At 40.3% G+C, this 17500-nt stretch overlaps 1 protein-coding gene across 3 annotated transcripts in view; it reads right to left on the reverse strand.

The window, feature by feature from the left end:
• Positions 1–7020: 7020 nt before the first annotated feature.
• Positions 7021–17500, reverse strand: part of LOC135090949 (uncharacterized) — a 201976-nt gene continuing 191496 nt past the window's right edge. The window contains exons 7-8 of one of the 3 annotated variants that reach the window (XM_063988187.1): positions 13666–13885; positions 7021–7796 (exon numbers count right to left, since the gene is read on the reverse strand). In XM_063988187.1, the coding sequence (XP_063844257.1) occupies positions 7595–7796; positions 13666–13885 (422 nt within the window). In that variant the 3' untranslated portion in view covers positions 7021–7594. Of the gene's footprint in view, positions 7797–12982; positions 13303–13665; positions 13886–17500 lie in introns of those variants that run through there. The other 2 variants (XR_010262195.1, XR_010262193.1) reach the window with 2 other exon arrangements.

The following is a 17500-nucleotide window of genomic DNA, read 5'->3' on the forward strand; positions in this document are numbered from 1 at the left end:
ATGAAAAAAGTATCCTGATGTGACGAGAATATTTAATGAGAGAGAGAGAGAGAGAGAGAGAGAGAGAGAGAGAGAGAGAGAGAGAGAGAGAGAGAGAGAGAGAGAGAGAGAGAGAGGAGACAAATCATGGAAAATGAAGAAATATGTGACACGATAAAGGTTGTGGATGAGAGAGAGAGAGAGAGAGAGAGAGAGAGAGAGAGAGAGAGAGAGAGAGAGAGAGAGAGAGAGAGAGAGAGAGAGAGAGAGAGAGAGAGAGAGAGAGAGAGCATAAAAGATTGCAGGTGATTTCTCGGAAGGAAAGACAAAAGGAAAAAAAAATCGTATCGAAGTAAATGCATTTCTCTCACGAAGTAAAGAAGAAAAGAAGGAAGGAAGGAAGGAAGGAAGGAAGGAGAGAAAACCAGTGATGGGGAAGCGCCGGGCACCAGCTGACGTCTTGAAGGAGAACAACTACGAGAGAAAACAGAACACGAACACAGAATCTTTCCCCCTTTCCTATGACTTGAACAATGAGTGAATCTGTTATGAATCTGTCAGCTGAGTTGACTGAATGGCCCCTGTCTTAGCACCGGGGAGACGGTAGGCAGCTGTGTGGATGGATGTGTGTGAATGAGTGGATGGGTGAACTGTTTTGTGGATAGATAGAATGATGCGTGGGTGGATGGGTGATTGAATGGGTAGGTGGATGGGTGAATGGGTACTTTGATGGGTGAGTGGGTGAATTGGTGTTGCATGCATATTTGGATGGGTGGATAGATGGTAAAGTCGGTGGATCGCTGAGTGGCTGGGTGAGTGGAGGGTGTGAGTGGATGGGGGAGTAAATGGTGGGTTTGTTGTAGGTGAGTAAATGAGTGGGTGGATATGAAATGGTTAGGTGGATGAGTATGGATTAATGGCTGGTTGTGGTTGTTATATAGTAGTAGTAGTAGTGGTAGTAGCAGAAGTAGTAGTAATAGTAGTAATAGTAGTAGTAATGGTAGTAGTAATCTAGCTAAATCCTTTTATGGAAGCAGGTGTGTGATAATATAATATTTATGGTGGAAGAAAAATACCGTTTATTAAAGGGAGAAAAAGAAAATAGCGCTTTTTTTTTCTTTTTGTTTAGTGGAGTTAACGTCAAGAAACCGTTTTCTTTGAGGAGTGGCAAAGTAACGTTTCCTTTATATTGAATTTGGATTTCAGCATATACAAGTCTCCCCCATCAAATCTTCACAGAAAACGGTTCTTTGCACTACAGAAAACACCTAACATACAGGGATGACTAAACTAAAACCAATAACACACTTTCCATGATAACTGAACCTACTTAAATAAGGTATTATGTTCTTTGCACTACAGAAAACGCCTAACATACAGGGATGACTAAACTAAAGCCAATAACACACTTTCCATGATAACTTTACCTATTTAGATAAAGTATTATCTTATTATTATGTTCATCGGACAAAATAAGCTTTAATAAACCTCTTAAAAGAAATACAAGTCAAGTATTACGAGAATATATAAGAATGTGAAATAATTGGTATAGTTTCTCAGGATCAAGGAAAAAAATAGAAGCTATTAGAGAAAGATACTTAAAAAATAATTCGTATTTTGAAAGCATAAGATAAATTTTGAGAGAGAATTTCGACTCAAAACAAAAAAAAGACTAAAAATACGCACGCCAGTACACACACACACACACACACACACACACACACACACACACACACACACACACACACACACACAGAGAAGGAGCAATAATACCAACTAAAAAAACAACACCACAAACACACTGTAGCCTTGCCAAAACAAAGCTTATTTCTCTTCTATTACGACCAAACCCACGCCATCTTGCGGCCGCGATCTTAAGGTAGAGTAAAAAAAAAAGGAAAATAAACTCTCTCTCTCTCTCTCTCTCTCTCTCTCTCTCTCTCTCTCTCTCTCTCTCTCTCTCTCTCTCTCTCTCTCTCTCTCTCTCTCTCTCTATTTTCCCAAGCACCTGAGGGAAGACGATCAATGTTGCTAGTTGTAGGAGGAGGAGGAGGAGGAGGAGGAGGAGGAGGAGGAGGAGGAGGAGGAGGAGGAGGAGAAGATATGACAATTGTATGAAAGGAAGGAGAAAAATTTTGTGTGTTGTCGGAGTATATTGAGTCTTTGAGAGAAAGAAACGAAAGAAAAATAGAAAGAAAGAGTGAAGGAGAGAGATAGATAGAGAGAGAGAGAGAGAGAGAGAGAGAGAGAGAGAGAGAGAGAGAGAGAGAGAGAGAGAGAGAGAGAGAGAGGACTCGTATCTCTACCCTTCCAGAATCCAAACACGTGTATGTACGTACGTATGCATGGATGTATGTATGTATGTATGTATGTACGCATTTATCTGAGTGCACGCGCGTGACAAACAGCACACAAATTATAAATATTTGCACGAAAGGTCACGACTGATGAAGGCCTTGTCCTGACACATACACACACACACACACACACACACACAGGTCGATGGATGAGTTGCACAGACCCTAGGGAGGCGGTGATGAGGGTCAGGCAGTGTACAATGGAAGAGGTTGATAATGAGTGGTACCAATACTGTCTTAATAACACTCCAAGGCTGCTGAGGTGAGGGAGTGAGGGAGAGAGGAAAGAAGATAAAGAGAGGGAGTGTAAGAGAGAGTAAAGGAATAAGGAGGAAAGGTAGAGGTGAGAGAAGTAAAGATATATTTGAAAGGAAGGCTGGAAATGTAGAAGAGAGGGTATAGGTAACTAGGTTGGGTTAGGTTAGGTTGTGCTGGGTGGCCCAGTGGGTGGGTGTAGCAATAGGTGAGATAAAGGCAAGGTATGCAAGGTAAGAAATTAAAATATGTAGTGGTGAATGGTGGACAGGTAAGACTAGGAAGTTTAGGCTAGTTTAGGTCAGGTTAGGTAAACATAGACAGGGTGGGTGTAAGAACAGGTGAGATAAAGACAAGGTACGTGAGATAAGAACTAAAAAAAGGTGTATTGAAAATGACAGACAGGTAAGAATCGGGACATGTACTAGTAAAAAGCAAGAGTGCAGTAAAATTTAAACAGGTACATAAAAAGTTTTACAATGATAAATATTAGAGCAGGTGAGATGATTAACAGATGTGAGGTGAAAGATGGACAGGTGTATGAAACGTTTATTAAGACAGGTGTAAGTATAGAAGAGATTTTTCACTAATTTGCGGTGAAAATCAGAGAAGAAATTAAAGGTTAAACAGAACAGGTGTTAGAGGTGGTAAAATTATAGACAATTATGTGAAAACGTTAACATACCTCCTCCTCTTCCTCCTCCTCCTCCTTTTCCTCTTCCTCCTCCTCCTCCTCCTCCTCCTCCTCCTCCTCTTTGTCTTTCTCCTCCTAACCCTCCCGTTGCTATATCTCTTAATTTCGTGACTAAAAACATTAGATCTATTTCCCAATCCATTAATTTTTAAAACCTTTCTTAGTTTCACGTTAATTTAGATGTGTGAATGTATAAACTCCAGTACTACTACTACTACTACTACTACTACTACTACTACTACTACTACTACTACTACTACTACTACTATTACATCCACCGTGTCATTCTTCACTATCACTACTACTACTGCTACCAAAATTACTATTATTATTACATCAAATATTCTATCACCATTACTAGCACCAATTGCAGAGAGGAGGAGGAGGAGGAGGAGGAGGAGGAGGAGGAGGAGGAGGTAAAATGGCGTATTAGGGCTTGTGTTTGCGTTTGTGTGTGTGTGTGTGTGTGTGTGTGTGTGTGTGTGTGTGTGTGTGTGTGTGTGTGTGTGTGTGTGTGTGTGTGTGTGTGCGTGGGTATTTAATTTCGATCGTATCTGAGCAACTGTGACCACAAACAGACACACCCTCTTAGCAACACACACACACACACACACACACACACACACACACACACACACACACACACACACACACACACACACACACACACACGCACGCACGCACGCACCCACGCACACAGGAAAATATTAATAAGAACAGACAAAAAACAAAAAAAAAAAAGGAATTTACTCCAGTTTATCATACTAACCTATTCTCTTTCTCTCTCACTCTCTCTCTCTCTCTGTCTCTCTCTCTCTCTCTCTCTGTCTCTCTCTCTCTCTCTCTCTCTCTCTCTCTCTCTCTCTCTCTCTCTCTCTCTCTGGAAGTGTGTCAGGTGCATGATAGGTGCGATATTGAGAGAGAGAGAGAGAGAGAGAGAGAGAGAGAGAGAGAGAGAGAGAGAGAGAGAGAGAGAGAGAGAGAGAGAGAGAGAGAAGGGGGAAATATATGTATAATTATCCAATGCTTTACCGCTAGTCTGGTAACACTGAAACGGAGGCCAGACACGCATGCACACACGCACGTGATCTCTCTCTCTCTCTCTCTCTCTCTCTCTCTCTCTCTCTCTCTCTCTCTCTCTCTCTCTCTCTCTCTCTCTCTCTCTCTTTAACCCCTTGATCATTACCGGAGAGAGAGAGAGAGAGAGAGAGAGAGAGAGAGAGAGAGAGAATGAAGGAAGGAATAACAAAAATAATAAAAACGTATGAATGGAGGGAGAGAATGAAAGAAGGAAATAGAAAAAGAGGAAAGGAAGAAGATTAAGAAGTGTAAGGAAGGAGGGAAGAAAGAAGGGAGGATAATGAAGACAAGGAAGGAGGAAGATCATGAATGACGGCCTCCTCCTCCTCCTCCTGCTCTTCTTCTTCTTCCTCCTCCTCTTCCTCGTCGTCCTCCTGCAGTAATATTGACCATAGAGCCAAAACATGTTCTTGACCTGTTTCTACGCCCTTTCTCACCAGTCAGCCAATCACAGGAGCTCCTCAGACCAAGCTAACCAATCACAGAGGAGTTTCCAGTGAGATGAGGGAAAATGGGCCAATCAGAGGGAAGATTATGACTCAGACGTAAACAAAGAACGAGACTAGCTGACCAATCACGTGACTTCTAAAGGTAAACAAACACGGAGAAGGAAGTGAAGAAGAGATAACCTAATGTAAACAAGATAAAAAATTGAAAATGAAGGAAAAACTATGAAATTACGTAAAAATTATAGAAAATTGTAAGAAAATGAAAGCAGAGAGAGAGAGAGAGAGAGAGAGAGAGAGAGAGAGAGAGAGAGAGAGAGAGAGAGAGAGAGAGAGTCATGCATGCTAGATAAGAAGAGAGGGAGGGGATGAGAGAGAGAAGGAGGATGATAATAAAACTAAAATGATAAACTGGGGATTAGGAAACATGCAATAAAATAAAGAAAAAAAAAAAAAGAAAAGAAAAGCAAGGAAGAAGAAATCTGAGAAACACACACACACACACACACACACACACACACACACACACACACACACACACACACACGGCAATTCTAATAAGGTGACATAACTCTCTCTGTGTGTGTGTGTGTGTGTGTGTGTGTGTGTGTGTGCGACAAAAATGCCAGATAATTAATTAAGTTACGTACATATATACTCGTATATTTCTCTCCCCCCTGCCCTCTCTCTCTCTCTCTCTCTCTCTCTCTCTCTCTCTCTCTCTCTCTCTCTCTCTCTCTGAATCATCGCTCCTTCCCCCATTTTCTTTCTAGAATCGACACATGAAGGGGGAGCTAAAACAAAAAAGACCCCCATTAAAATAAAGTATACAATAGAAAACGAGGCACGTGACCAATACAGGTGAGAGAAGGAAGGTGAAGGAAGGGTGGAAGGAGACAGGTAAGGAGGGAAAGGTCAAGGGAAGGAGGGAAGGAAGGAGGGAAAGACACGAAGAAGGAAGTTAATTACTGTGAGAAATGGTTAAGACAGGGACATGACACGAGAGAGAGAGAGAGAGAGAGAGAGAGAGAGAGAGAGAGAGAGAGAGAGAGAGAGAGAGAGAGAGAGAGAGAGAGAGAGTAGGTTAGTTAGAAAGGGTAAGAAGTAATGATAATTGTGTGTGTGTGTGTGTGTGTGTGTGTGTGTGTGTGTGTGTGTGTTTCCCTTATCATTACTCATCTATTTTATTTCCTCCTCTTTTCCATCACAAATTTAAAAGAACCACATCATTACTAAACCTTCATACCATTATTATTTTCTCACCTGTTTCAACTATCAATCAACCTCTCTCTCTCTCTCTCTCTCTCTCTCTCTCTCTCTCTCTCTCTCTCTCTCTCTCTCTCTCTCTGCGTGTACCTGTGTGTTGGCGTCACTCTATTGATTAAGATACCTGCAACACACCTGAGAGAAACGCCTTTTGTCTTCTCTAGCATACTTTTTTCCTCTTGTTCATTTGTTTTCCTTAATTTTTTCCTGTTGTTTATTTTTTCGTGTTTTTTTTTTTGGTTTTCCGTTTGTTGTTTCTGTGTATTGTTTCTGTGACGTAGATTTTTCCTTTTAGTTTATTTTTCCCTAGTCTAGTTTGATCATAAATTTGTTGGTTGTTTTTTTTTTTTTTTTATCGCTATCTGAATTATTTAATACTTTTTTTTGGTTACGTTTAAATTTTTCACTTGCTTTAATTTAATTTTAATGTTTGTTGCTGATGTAGATTCTTTGCACTAAACGTTTTTTTCTCCTCTTTTTCCGTTTTATTTTATCTATTTCTATGTGAATTATTGAAAATTTATAACTTATTCTAAATCTCCACTCATTTTTCTTCTATCTTCATTTATTTTCCCTAGAAATTTACCTTATTTGTTCGTTTTTCCCTTTCTAAAATGACCACCGACAATAAAAATAACAAACAAACTAACAAACAACAACAACAACAAACAAACAACAACTACAACAACAACAACAACATCATTAACAACAACACAAGCCATTCCTTCCCACCATCACCACCACCACCACCACCACCACCACCACCACTCACCATACACTCACACAGACAGACAAAACACACAGCAACACTCACCAAAGTTGTTTTTCTGAAGTCCCCCATTGTCGATTGGAGTGACGAGATCCTTACTGGAACTGCAACCCATTTTCTTTCTTCTCTCTCTTCTCCTCTTGGGTGTTTTCTCTCCTCTCCTCTTCTCTCTCCTTTCTCTCTCTCTCTTCCTTCTTCAAGTCATTGGTGTTTGTTGTTGTGGCTTTTTCCTCATCTCCGTTTTCTTTTTCTTTCGTTTCTTGTCTTTCTCTTTCGTATTTTATTTATTTTATTTTTTAAAGTTTTATTTGGTGAGATTTTCTTTGCCTTGTTTTTTTCAGTTTCTTTTTTTTTTTACTTTTTTTTTTTGTATCTGATCTTTTATTTATCGAAGACTCATCCTTTATTTGTTTTCTTTCTTATTAATACTTCTGAAGCTTTCAGTATCAAGCAAGACAAAAAATTAGTGATTCGCCCTTTGTATTCATCTCTTTTGTCTATTTTTTTCTGTGCCTTTATCTCTTTCCAGTGTTTTATCTCTTTTTTATGTCCTTGTATCTATTTCTGCATCTCTTCCTATCTATTTCTATCTTTTTTCTCTCTTTTTACTTCTCTGTCTCTTTATCTTTCAATCTCTTTCAGTCTCTTTCTACCACCGTCTTCCTCTCCTCTCCTCCCTCCGTCCCGCCACACACACACACACACACACACACACACACACACACACACACACACAAACACAGTAACGTCACAGTCCTTCACTCAAGTACCTCCCCTGCACCTTCCTTGGTCTGTTTATGCAAGAATCACGCACGAGGCGACAGTCCTGTGTATGGGACGGTCTGCTGGTCAGGTGGCATCGCGGTCTCGTCCTCACAGGGGGGACTACACCTGTCTGCACGCTAATTACCCCGTCCACCTGCCTGTCCCTCACCTGTGGATGGCCGTACCTGGAGATAGAAAGGTTTAATTAGCAGCTGAGATTGTGTCAAGTTTGGAAGTGAAGTATAACTAAAATAACTTAAGATATAACTTGTAATTTTGGATACGACTAAGTGATAAGAGAACTGAAAAGCTAAAACCGAAGCTGGAATGAGTAAGAATTGAGCAAAGCATAACTCGGAACTAAATATGGGAAAGAAATTATATGGAATGGTAATGAAGAAGAAAGTTTATTAATTAATGTAAAGTTTCTCGGTCCTTTTGAAATCAAGGAATAGATTTGACGTGTCAATAAGATATTAATAGAAAGTTCTTCATAATGACCAACCAGTAAGAAGAAAGTTAAAGACTGATAGAAATTTAACCAATCAAAAAGAGAGAAAAAAAGAATATTAGACAACAAATTATGTAAAAAGAACAAAGAAAATGAAAAAGAAATGACAAAAAAATAACAAAACAAAGAAACATACCATAGACAACAAATTAAATGCAAAAAATAAATAATAAGACAAATAAATAAATAAATAAATAAACAAATAAATAAAAAAAATAAATACATTAATAGAACACAGTACAATTTCATTCAAAGCAGAACAGGAAGCAAACTTTTGAACTCATGTTATCTAAAAAGGAAATTATTGCGTTATGGAATGGACAGATAACAGAAGCGTGAATTAGCAAGTTACAGTAGAGCGAATGAAAGGACTGGGAATATAAACGCTGATTTGAATCGTGGAGTGATGAGAAGATTGGAAATTGATGAAAATAGAGAGAAAACAGTGCTATAATTTGTTGCAGTATGTCTTTTTCACCTTTTTTTTAATCTCTCTCTCTCTCTCTCTCTCTCTCTCTCTCTCTCTCTCTCTCTCTCTCTCTCTCTCTCTCTCTCTCTCTCTCTCTCTTACAGCAAATAAACTTGAAACTGCCCTTGACCTAGTAACTTCCAAATAATGATAGTGATGATGATGGAGTGATACGAGCCACTGCAAATTCCTTCTCCTTTCCTTCCCTTCCTTGCTTCCTTCATATACAGACACTGCATATTTCCTTCTCCTCCCTCTTCTCCTTTCCTTCATAAACACTGCATATTCCTTCTTCTTCCTTTTCTTTCCTTCCTTCCTTCAAAGACACTGCATGCTCCTACTCTTTCTCCTTCTTCTTCTTCTTCCTTCATCTGTAGTCTGTCCTTCTTTCTTCCTTTTGGTATAGTGTGACAGTAAATAATTTGAAGCCCTAGTTATTTTGTCCAACATTTCCATATAGATCTGCATGTACACGTTTCCGCCTCAATTACGCAGGTAGATAAATGTAATACCTGTATTCTTTGTCTTCTTATTCTTATTCTTCTTCCTCTCTCTTGTTTTCTTTTGCATGCTTGTTTGTTGTTGTTGTTGTTGTTGTTGTTGTTGTTGTTGTTGTTGTTGTTGTTGTTGTTGTTGTTTTCTCGATTGTCTTGTTCTTGTTCTAGTTCTTGATCTTGTTCTTCTATATCCACACGAACTATTTTGCTTCCTCCTCTTATTCAACCTACTTCTCCTCCTCCTCCTCCTTCTCCTCCTCCTCCTCCTCCTCCTCCTCCTCCTTCTCCTCCTAAGTGCTCACGAATTAGGAGAAGTAAGGTAAGGTAAGGTAATGAAGGTGCATGCAGATAAATATGCAAGAGATAATACACACACACACACACACACACACACACACACACACACACACACACACAGACACACACATTCCCATATCAGGACCACACCACCACCACCACCACCACCACCACCACCACCACCACAACCACCACCACCATCAGCAAGTTAGGGATAATAATTGTAATAATCCACCCACCTACCCCCTCTCACCCCCCACCCCCCATTGATCACTATAATTACCGTGACCTCTGTGACCTGGGATTTTAAGGCCGTGATTAGAGTGTCAGAGAGAGAGAGAGAGGGAGAGAGAGAGAGAGAGAGAGAGGGGGGGATGCAATTGGGATGAGGGAGGGTGATTGTGATGATAGTGAGAGAGAGAGAGGGGAGAGAGAGGGAGAGGGGATATGGGAGAGTATGTTAGGGAGGAGGAGGAGGAGGAGGAGGAGGAGGAGGAGGAGGAGAGGAAGAAAGGATGGAATAGAGATATGAAAGAGAACAAATACAAAAGAGGGAGGGAAGAGAGAGGAGGAGGAAAGAATAAGGGGAGAGGGAGAAAGAAGGAAGGGAGATATAAACAGAAGCAAGGAAGGGTAATAATAACGTGGATAAGAAGGGAGGGAAGAAGAGAAAGAAGAGAATAAATAATAATAAAGGAAAATGAAGGATACTTTAAAATTTTGGGAGGAAACAGGTGGAGGAAATAATAGGAATGAACGAAAGAGAAAAGAAGGAAGGATGAAGATAATGAGCAAAACACGAGTTATAGAAGGAAGAATTGAGAATAAGACGAAAGGGGAAGAAAGAAAGCAAGTATCGCAAAAAACAACAAAAATAACGTGAAAAAAAGAATAAAGAAAGAAGAGAGAGAGAGAGAGAGAAAGAGAGATGAAAAGAAAACAAGTCCATGAGAACGAAGGAGAGACACAAGAAAATATAATAAAGATAGGGAACCATGATAAATTAAAAAGATAAAAACGGTAAGCGAATAAATAATAGACGGACCAAAAAAAAAAAAAAAAGTCGTACAACAAAGAAACAAACGAGGAAATAAAAGAGAGAAGAAAGAAATGTGATAAAAGTAATGGAAAAGGAAATAAAGAAGAAAAAAAAAGATAAATGGCTGAAGCGTGTAATAAAGTTGAGAGAGAGAGAGAGAGAGAGAGAGAGAGAGAGAGAGAGAGAGAGAGAGAGAGAGAGAGAGAGAGAGAGAGAGAGAGAGACAGACAGAGAGACTTTGACCTTTGACCTTTTGACTTCATAGCAACATAGGTCACGGCAACACTGTAAAATACCCTCTCTCTCTCTCTCTCTCTCTCTCTCTCTCTCTCTCTCTCTCTCTCTCTCTCTTTTTACTCACCTGGAGACTTCACCTGCCGTCCTTGATTAAGTTTACATGGTCCGTTTACGCGTCCGTGTCTGCCCTACACACACACACACACACACACACACACACACACACACACACACACACACACACACATACACACACACAAGCAGAGCCCGTCTCACCTTCCTTGTCCAAGTCTCGTGCACAACTGGTCGACCTCACCACACACACACACACACACACACACACACACACATGCTACCACACGCACACACCACCACTACCACCGCCACCACCGCTACATGTCACGCCAACCAGCACCGTGTCAACACCATCGCTTCTTTATTAACACCATAACACCACCACCACCACCACCACTACCTCCGTCACCATAGCAACAGCATTAGTCTAACCAACATAACACAAATATAGTGTCACTTTCCACTTCTATAAAGAACACTAAGGAACATTATAGAGCATTAAATACAAGAACTGGATCAAAAACCATAATTTTTTACTCGTATCGACAAATAAACTTCATTTGTTGCGGTGTAGTCATGAAATAATCGTTTTCTCTTCTTTATTTCAGTCCACCTTTTATATCCTCCGTTTTCTCTCTCTCCACTGGTCACGTGAGAACATGGTGGTTTAATAATAGACGCCTTGTGAAACTCCAAGGATTGTACTTCACTCTGGTCTCTCATCACTGTTTTCAAAGGCCACAGAGATGATTAGTTACGTTATAATGACTGTTTCTACTTTTAATTATGTAGGATCATTGTTGAATTATTACTAGAATTATGAAAACACTTAAAAACGTCAATAACTTCCAATACAACGTGTCAGAAGCAAAGATGACACTGAGATGTTTGAGAGCAAAGAACGTAAGAATATATGGGAAGCTGCAAGGAGACATCGTGGCAATCCCTGTAAAAAAAAAAAAAATACCTATCTATTTCTACCTAAGATTCTTATTCATACATTTGTCCAGTCATTTAGAACTTCGTGATTCGCCAGTAACAAATTGATTACTAGGACAGGCTTACACGAGTTTCTGCAAATACTGAAAGAGGTGAAAGAACGTGTTATTCTGAGTACAAAATGTTCTATACACATGTGCATTTTAAGGCCTTGTTTACTCGTCTGAGATGAAAATGTATGGGTGTACTATGCACGCAGCTGAGGTGACGGACAGACGGTTGCATTGTCGCAGCCTCAAAGGTGTCACTTGCTCAAATTATGAATGGTTTTATCTTATTTTTTGCAGGTTGTGGTTACACTCTGTATATCTGCCTTTTAACACCTGTCATCCCTAGTCATACATTTGTCTAACCTTTTAAACTCCCCAATGACTCGATAATGACAACCTGATCACCGAGTCTATTCCATTTATCCACCTTTCTTCTTCCTGGTAACACAAGACCTACCTGGGGTAAGAATGTCATCAGCAGAGCCTTAAATTTTCATGTTTGCGTGCGTGTGCGTGTGTGTGTGTGTGTGTGCTACATGGTGGCCGCAGAATCTATGCAATTTCTGTTCTACCCAGTGAATCTTCCCTTGGCTGGCTCAGTGTGGTCATAGTAATAGATTATTTTTGCCTTACGTCCACTGTGTTAAGAGATTTCCGTTTGGTTTCAGCTTTAAGGTCACTGATGAAGATAATAAGTGAAAACAGGTAGATCATTTTCATACAAGAACTCCCACGTGTAGGTCTAATGGCTTCCTGCAGCTTCCCTTATTTTCTTATGTTACGTAAACTCTTCTCCCTTTTTTAAGTGTACGAAAAAGCCTGACTCAAGCTGATTTGTGATTCTAGTAATAGTTATACAAGGATTCTATACCAAGGGCAGAAACAATCAAGAGAACCAGCTTATGAGGGTTTTCAAGGGTGTTTTCATGATTCTAGCAAGGGTAAAGCCAGAATTCTATAGCACTGGTGAAGCGTGTATTGGAACGTGACTTATAATCTCTGTGGCCTTTGAGAAACAGTCCTGGCGGGAGAGCAAAGCGTTTCAACATAAAAGGTAATATCATATGGCTTAGGGAACATTTTTTTTTCTTTTTTTCTACGTACTTACAAAGGGAACAAACATTTCTTAGAGGTCGTTTATCTACCCACCCACCGTCCCTTTCCTTTGTTGAATTTTAAAGTACACAAAAGATACCTATTCGTGAAAGTCAGAAAAAAATAAAAAACAGAGAAGAAAACAGTTGTGTAATTAAACTGTATCTCCTTTTTCTCATCGTTCTTTTGACCTCTACTGCTTTGTATAGTTTTTTTTAGCTCCTGCTTCTCGTAAACCTATTCAGTCCTTCACTTGTGCTCACAATTCCCTGCCTCCTCAGCGCTACACTCGAGGGATCTGATCTTCTTCAAGGGGCTCTTCAAGTCAACGCAGACCGTTTCCATGCGCCCATCACCCTTCAGGGCACGGGAGAAAGTGAGGCGCTCGCATTACGTAAAGCAGGAGCTGGGCTGAGGGAATGAGCTCTGGAGATTGGAGAACAGGTGACTGGCTTCGAGGATTAAAGAGAGCAGATGACAAGCTGTAAAAAGAAGGTCATTGATTTTGATTTTATTGGTAACTGTGAATGTCGTAAGTTAAGGAAGAAAAATGAGGTTTGAAGGCAAGCTGGAGGAAGGAACAGACTTTGGAGATGACTGAAAGTACAACGGATTAAAGAAGACAAAGGTTTGAAGACAAGTTGAAGGAAGGAACACACTTGAAATAACTGAAAAAAAAATATCACGAATCGAATAAGAAAACAATAAAAGAACAATGAAAACAGGGCAAAAACGCCAAAAAACAACACCACAACACCAAAAACAGCAAAAATCAAGCCAACAAAACACCAAAAAACACCAAAACAGCACCACCCCAACAAGACAAGAATAAAAAAACGACATACCTTTCACAAGTTTGACCCGCCTCCACCACCACCACCACCACCGCCCCCTGGCCAGCGTCCCAGCATCCCCTCGGGTCCTCAAGAGTCGTGCCAGTACATCTCTTTAATGATCTCGCCCTTCCTTTCTTCCTCATTCTCTCCGTCTGAAGAATCTTAGGCACGCCTCGCCAACTGCTCGCCCCTTCAGGAAACAAATTAAACCTCTTCGTGTTGAGGAGTTCTGCAGGGAAAAATGAGGGAAAATTGAGGGAAAAATGGATGAATATGATAAGAATACAAGGCGTTCTTAGTTGGGAAAAATATTGAGGGAGGAATGGATAGATATAATGAAAAAAAAAAAAACAGTTATGGACCGGGAAAAGTGAGGGTAAAGTAGAATAATATGATAGAAAAATAAGAGGAAATTCTAGACTTAGGAAAATGAGGGAAGGGTAATTAGTATGATTGAAAAATAAAAAAAAACACTTGTTGACGGGGAAAAAAATAAGAAAAAATATACTGAAAAATAAAGGAAAAGGTGAAAAAAGTATATAGAGATGATATTGAGATGGTGTCCGTGGATCGTTGGGTTTTGAAAGTGTTTTTATTTATGGCAAGAGGGAAAAAAAAAGGTGTTTGTCATGTTTTTCCATAGTGAGAGGGGGAAAAAGGGTGGAGGGGGGTCACTTAGCATTTTTTAAAGTATAGTGTCATAAATATAAACACACACACACACACACACACACACACACACACACACACACACACACACATGCACAGCTCAATTACACGTACATAGAGAAATGAATAATGCACATACACACACACACACACAAACACACATACACACATACACAAATTCTCTCTCTCTCTCTCTCTCTCTCTCTCTCTCTCTCTCTCTCTCTCTCTCTCTCTCTCTCTCTCTCTCTCTCTCTCAACCAGCCAACAAAACCTTAAAATCCACAAAACCAAACGGATCCTAACCTAAATTCTGAGCAGCCTAAAGACCAAAAATTAAAGAGCATAGAATCAAGAGGAGAGAAATAGGCAAGGCGAGAGAGGCTGGAATAAATGTCAAATCCTTCAGAGTCGTAAAGGCCATGAATATGCAACAGCCGAAGCGAAACTAGACCATAAATACAAGCGGTGAAATCACGCACGTACCAGGAGCAGTACGTGAAAACAACTGGTGGTGAAAGAGTAATACCCTACTAGAGAGAGAGAGAGAGAGAGAGAGAGAAAGAGAGAGAGGGTGGGGGGGTGTTGAATGAAAGAAAAGTTTTGAAAAAAGGAGAACAAAGAAAAACGTGTGTATTATGTGTTATAAGAGAGCGAAAGAGAGAGAGAGAGAGAGAGAGAGAGAGAGAGAGAGAGAGAGAGAGAGAGAGAGAGAGAGAGAGAGAGAGAGAGAGAGAGAGAGAGAGAGATCACGTAAAAATCATCAGACCTCAGGCTATCATCCTTCCTTCCTTAGAAACTCGTTAAGAATATTAAAAAGAGAGAGAGAGAGAGAGAGAGAGAGAGAGAGAGAGAGAGAGAGAGAGAGAGAGAGAGAGAGAGAAATCTTTATTCCCTGAAGAGCAAAGAACACCATTTTATTTCGTTCATTTCTCCCCATACCTCGCTTCACTTTTTTAGCAGAGAAAGAATTCAAAAACACATTTCTAAGTTTCTCTGTTCAGCATATTTAAGTAAAGTGGAACAATTATCTGAGTTTTCTACATATATGTATCGTTTTTTTTCGTGATATTTGAATAAGATTTGACAAGTAAACATTTTCTAGGGACTTAAACCAACTTCTACTAAAAGAAGACACACAGGTGAAGGTTAATAGTATACAGGTAATCCTTCGCCTGTGTTAAACCCTTAAAAACTACAATAATGGACTAAGAGACACAGGTGAAGATTAAGACAAATAGTATTAGGAGAAAGTAAGAAGGTTTTTCCCGTGATATGAAAGATTAAACAAGTAAACATCTTGTCTGTTGAGCACTTGAACCCAACATTAACACAGGGACACAGACCGAGACTTACAGTATTACAATAAAGTCAAATGGTTTCCCCGTGCTAGTCAAAGATTTAGTAAGTAAACACACCTTCTGTTAAACCCTTCAACCAACTACCATTGAACCAAGAAACACAAGTAACACATGAAGATATTTGAGTCAAGCTGTAAGGGATTAGGGGCTCACGGTTTTAAAAGAAAGACAATGTTTCCCCTGAGTCAGACTGAACAGGTAAACAGACTGAGGCTCACAGTATTAGAAGAAAGTAATCAGTGTTCCCCATGCTTCAAGAATCAGACTAAACAGATAAACACGCAAAAACAAACACAAATAAAGGTAAATACTCACAGTTTTAAAAGAAAGCAAGACTGTTTAACGTGATTCTTGACTCAAACCAAACAGGGAAACAGTAAAAAACACAAATTTATAAGAAAGCAAGATTTTCCCGTGACTAAACTGGTAAAGAAACGAAGCTAAACACAAACAGCAAGTACTCATAAATACAGAAGAAAGATTTACTCTTCCCTGTGCCTCTCGAGTGGAGCTATACCGGTAAACATTGACGTTACCTGCAGCCAACGCGCGTCCGATGCAGGAAGCCGATAAAGGTGCAATTGACAAGCCATTCCCTAACGCGGCTTTAGAGACCAGACTCAAATGTACCGCGAGGACTCGACTGTTGTTTACTTAGTATGTTTCTATTACACCTTCTCCCTCTCCCTCTCTCTCTCTCTCTCTCTCTGGTATAGTGTTGTGGTTTATCTCTTCTCTTTGTGTGTTATTTGTTTAGTTGTGGTGGTGGTAGTAGTAGTAGTAGTAGTAGTAGTATATGAAAAGTAGCAATATCAAGAATTCTCTCTCTCTCTCTCTCTCTCTCTCTCTCTCTCTCTCTCTCTCTCTCTCTCTCTCTCTCTCTCTCTCTCTCTCTCTCTCTCACCAATTCTCCCACCTACACAATCTTGAATAGCACTCTCCTCTCACGGCCAGGAGAGAAAGAAAGAGACTGAAAAAAAAAAAAAAATAGAAAATACGAGTGTAAGAGTGAAAGAGAGGGGGTGGGGCAGCTACAGGGGGCGTGGTCACTCAAATTCTCTGGACCAATCAGCATCAAGGTCAATTCTCCGAGGTATCCTGAGGCCATTTAAGTCAATATTTACTGGGCAGTGTCACTCCTCGCTCCTGACGTGTCTGCTGAGAGGCTGGACCCGGCACGTCTCGGCTGGGAGGTCTTCAAGGTGCCCCAGCTGATCTCTCTGTCCTCCCTGCTCTCTCGCCCCTCTGCCTGACTGACTGACTGACTGGGTGGGTGGGTGAGTAGGTGAGTGACTGGTTGGGTGGGTGAGTGAGTTAGTGAGTGAGTGAGTGGTTATTTTTGTTGTTGTTGTTGTTACTACTACTACTACTACTACTACTACTACTACTACTACTTCTACTACTACATTGTGCTTAATTATGAAGTTAGTGAGGGTTTCATTGCCACTAAATCACTGTTACTCCTCCTCCTCCTCTTCTTGCTACTACTACTACTACTACTACCACCACCACCACTACTCAAATACACGTAATTAGAAGGGTGCCAAGTGTTTTATCGCCACGTCAATAACTCCGAGCAAGGATACGCTTCATAAAAGACGCAGAGTTTATGGAACCGACACAATGGCTGGCGGCAAGAGATTCAGATCCCCCCTAAGGAGAATCAAGTACCTTATTTGTGGGATTAAATCATTTGTTTCACTTCTACACTTCCTCATTAGCATTTTTTACGTTTCTCTTCCTGTATATTCCTCGACGAGTACTCCTCTTCCTCTTCCTCCTCCTCCTCCTCTTCCTCTTCCTCCTCCTCCTCCTCC

Source organism: Scylla paramamosain, chromosome 36, assembly GCF_035594125.1.
Source record: "Scylla paramamosain isolate STU-SP2022 chromosome 36, ASM3559412v1, whole genome shotgun sequence".
Classification (NCBI taxonomy): Eukaryota; Metazoa; Arthropoda; class Malacostraca; order Decapoda; family Portunidae; genus Scylla; species Scylla paramamosain.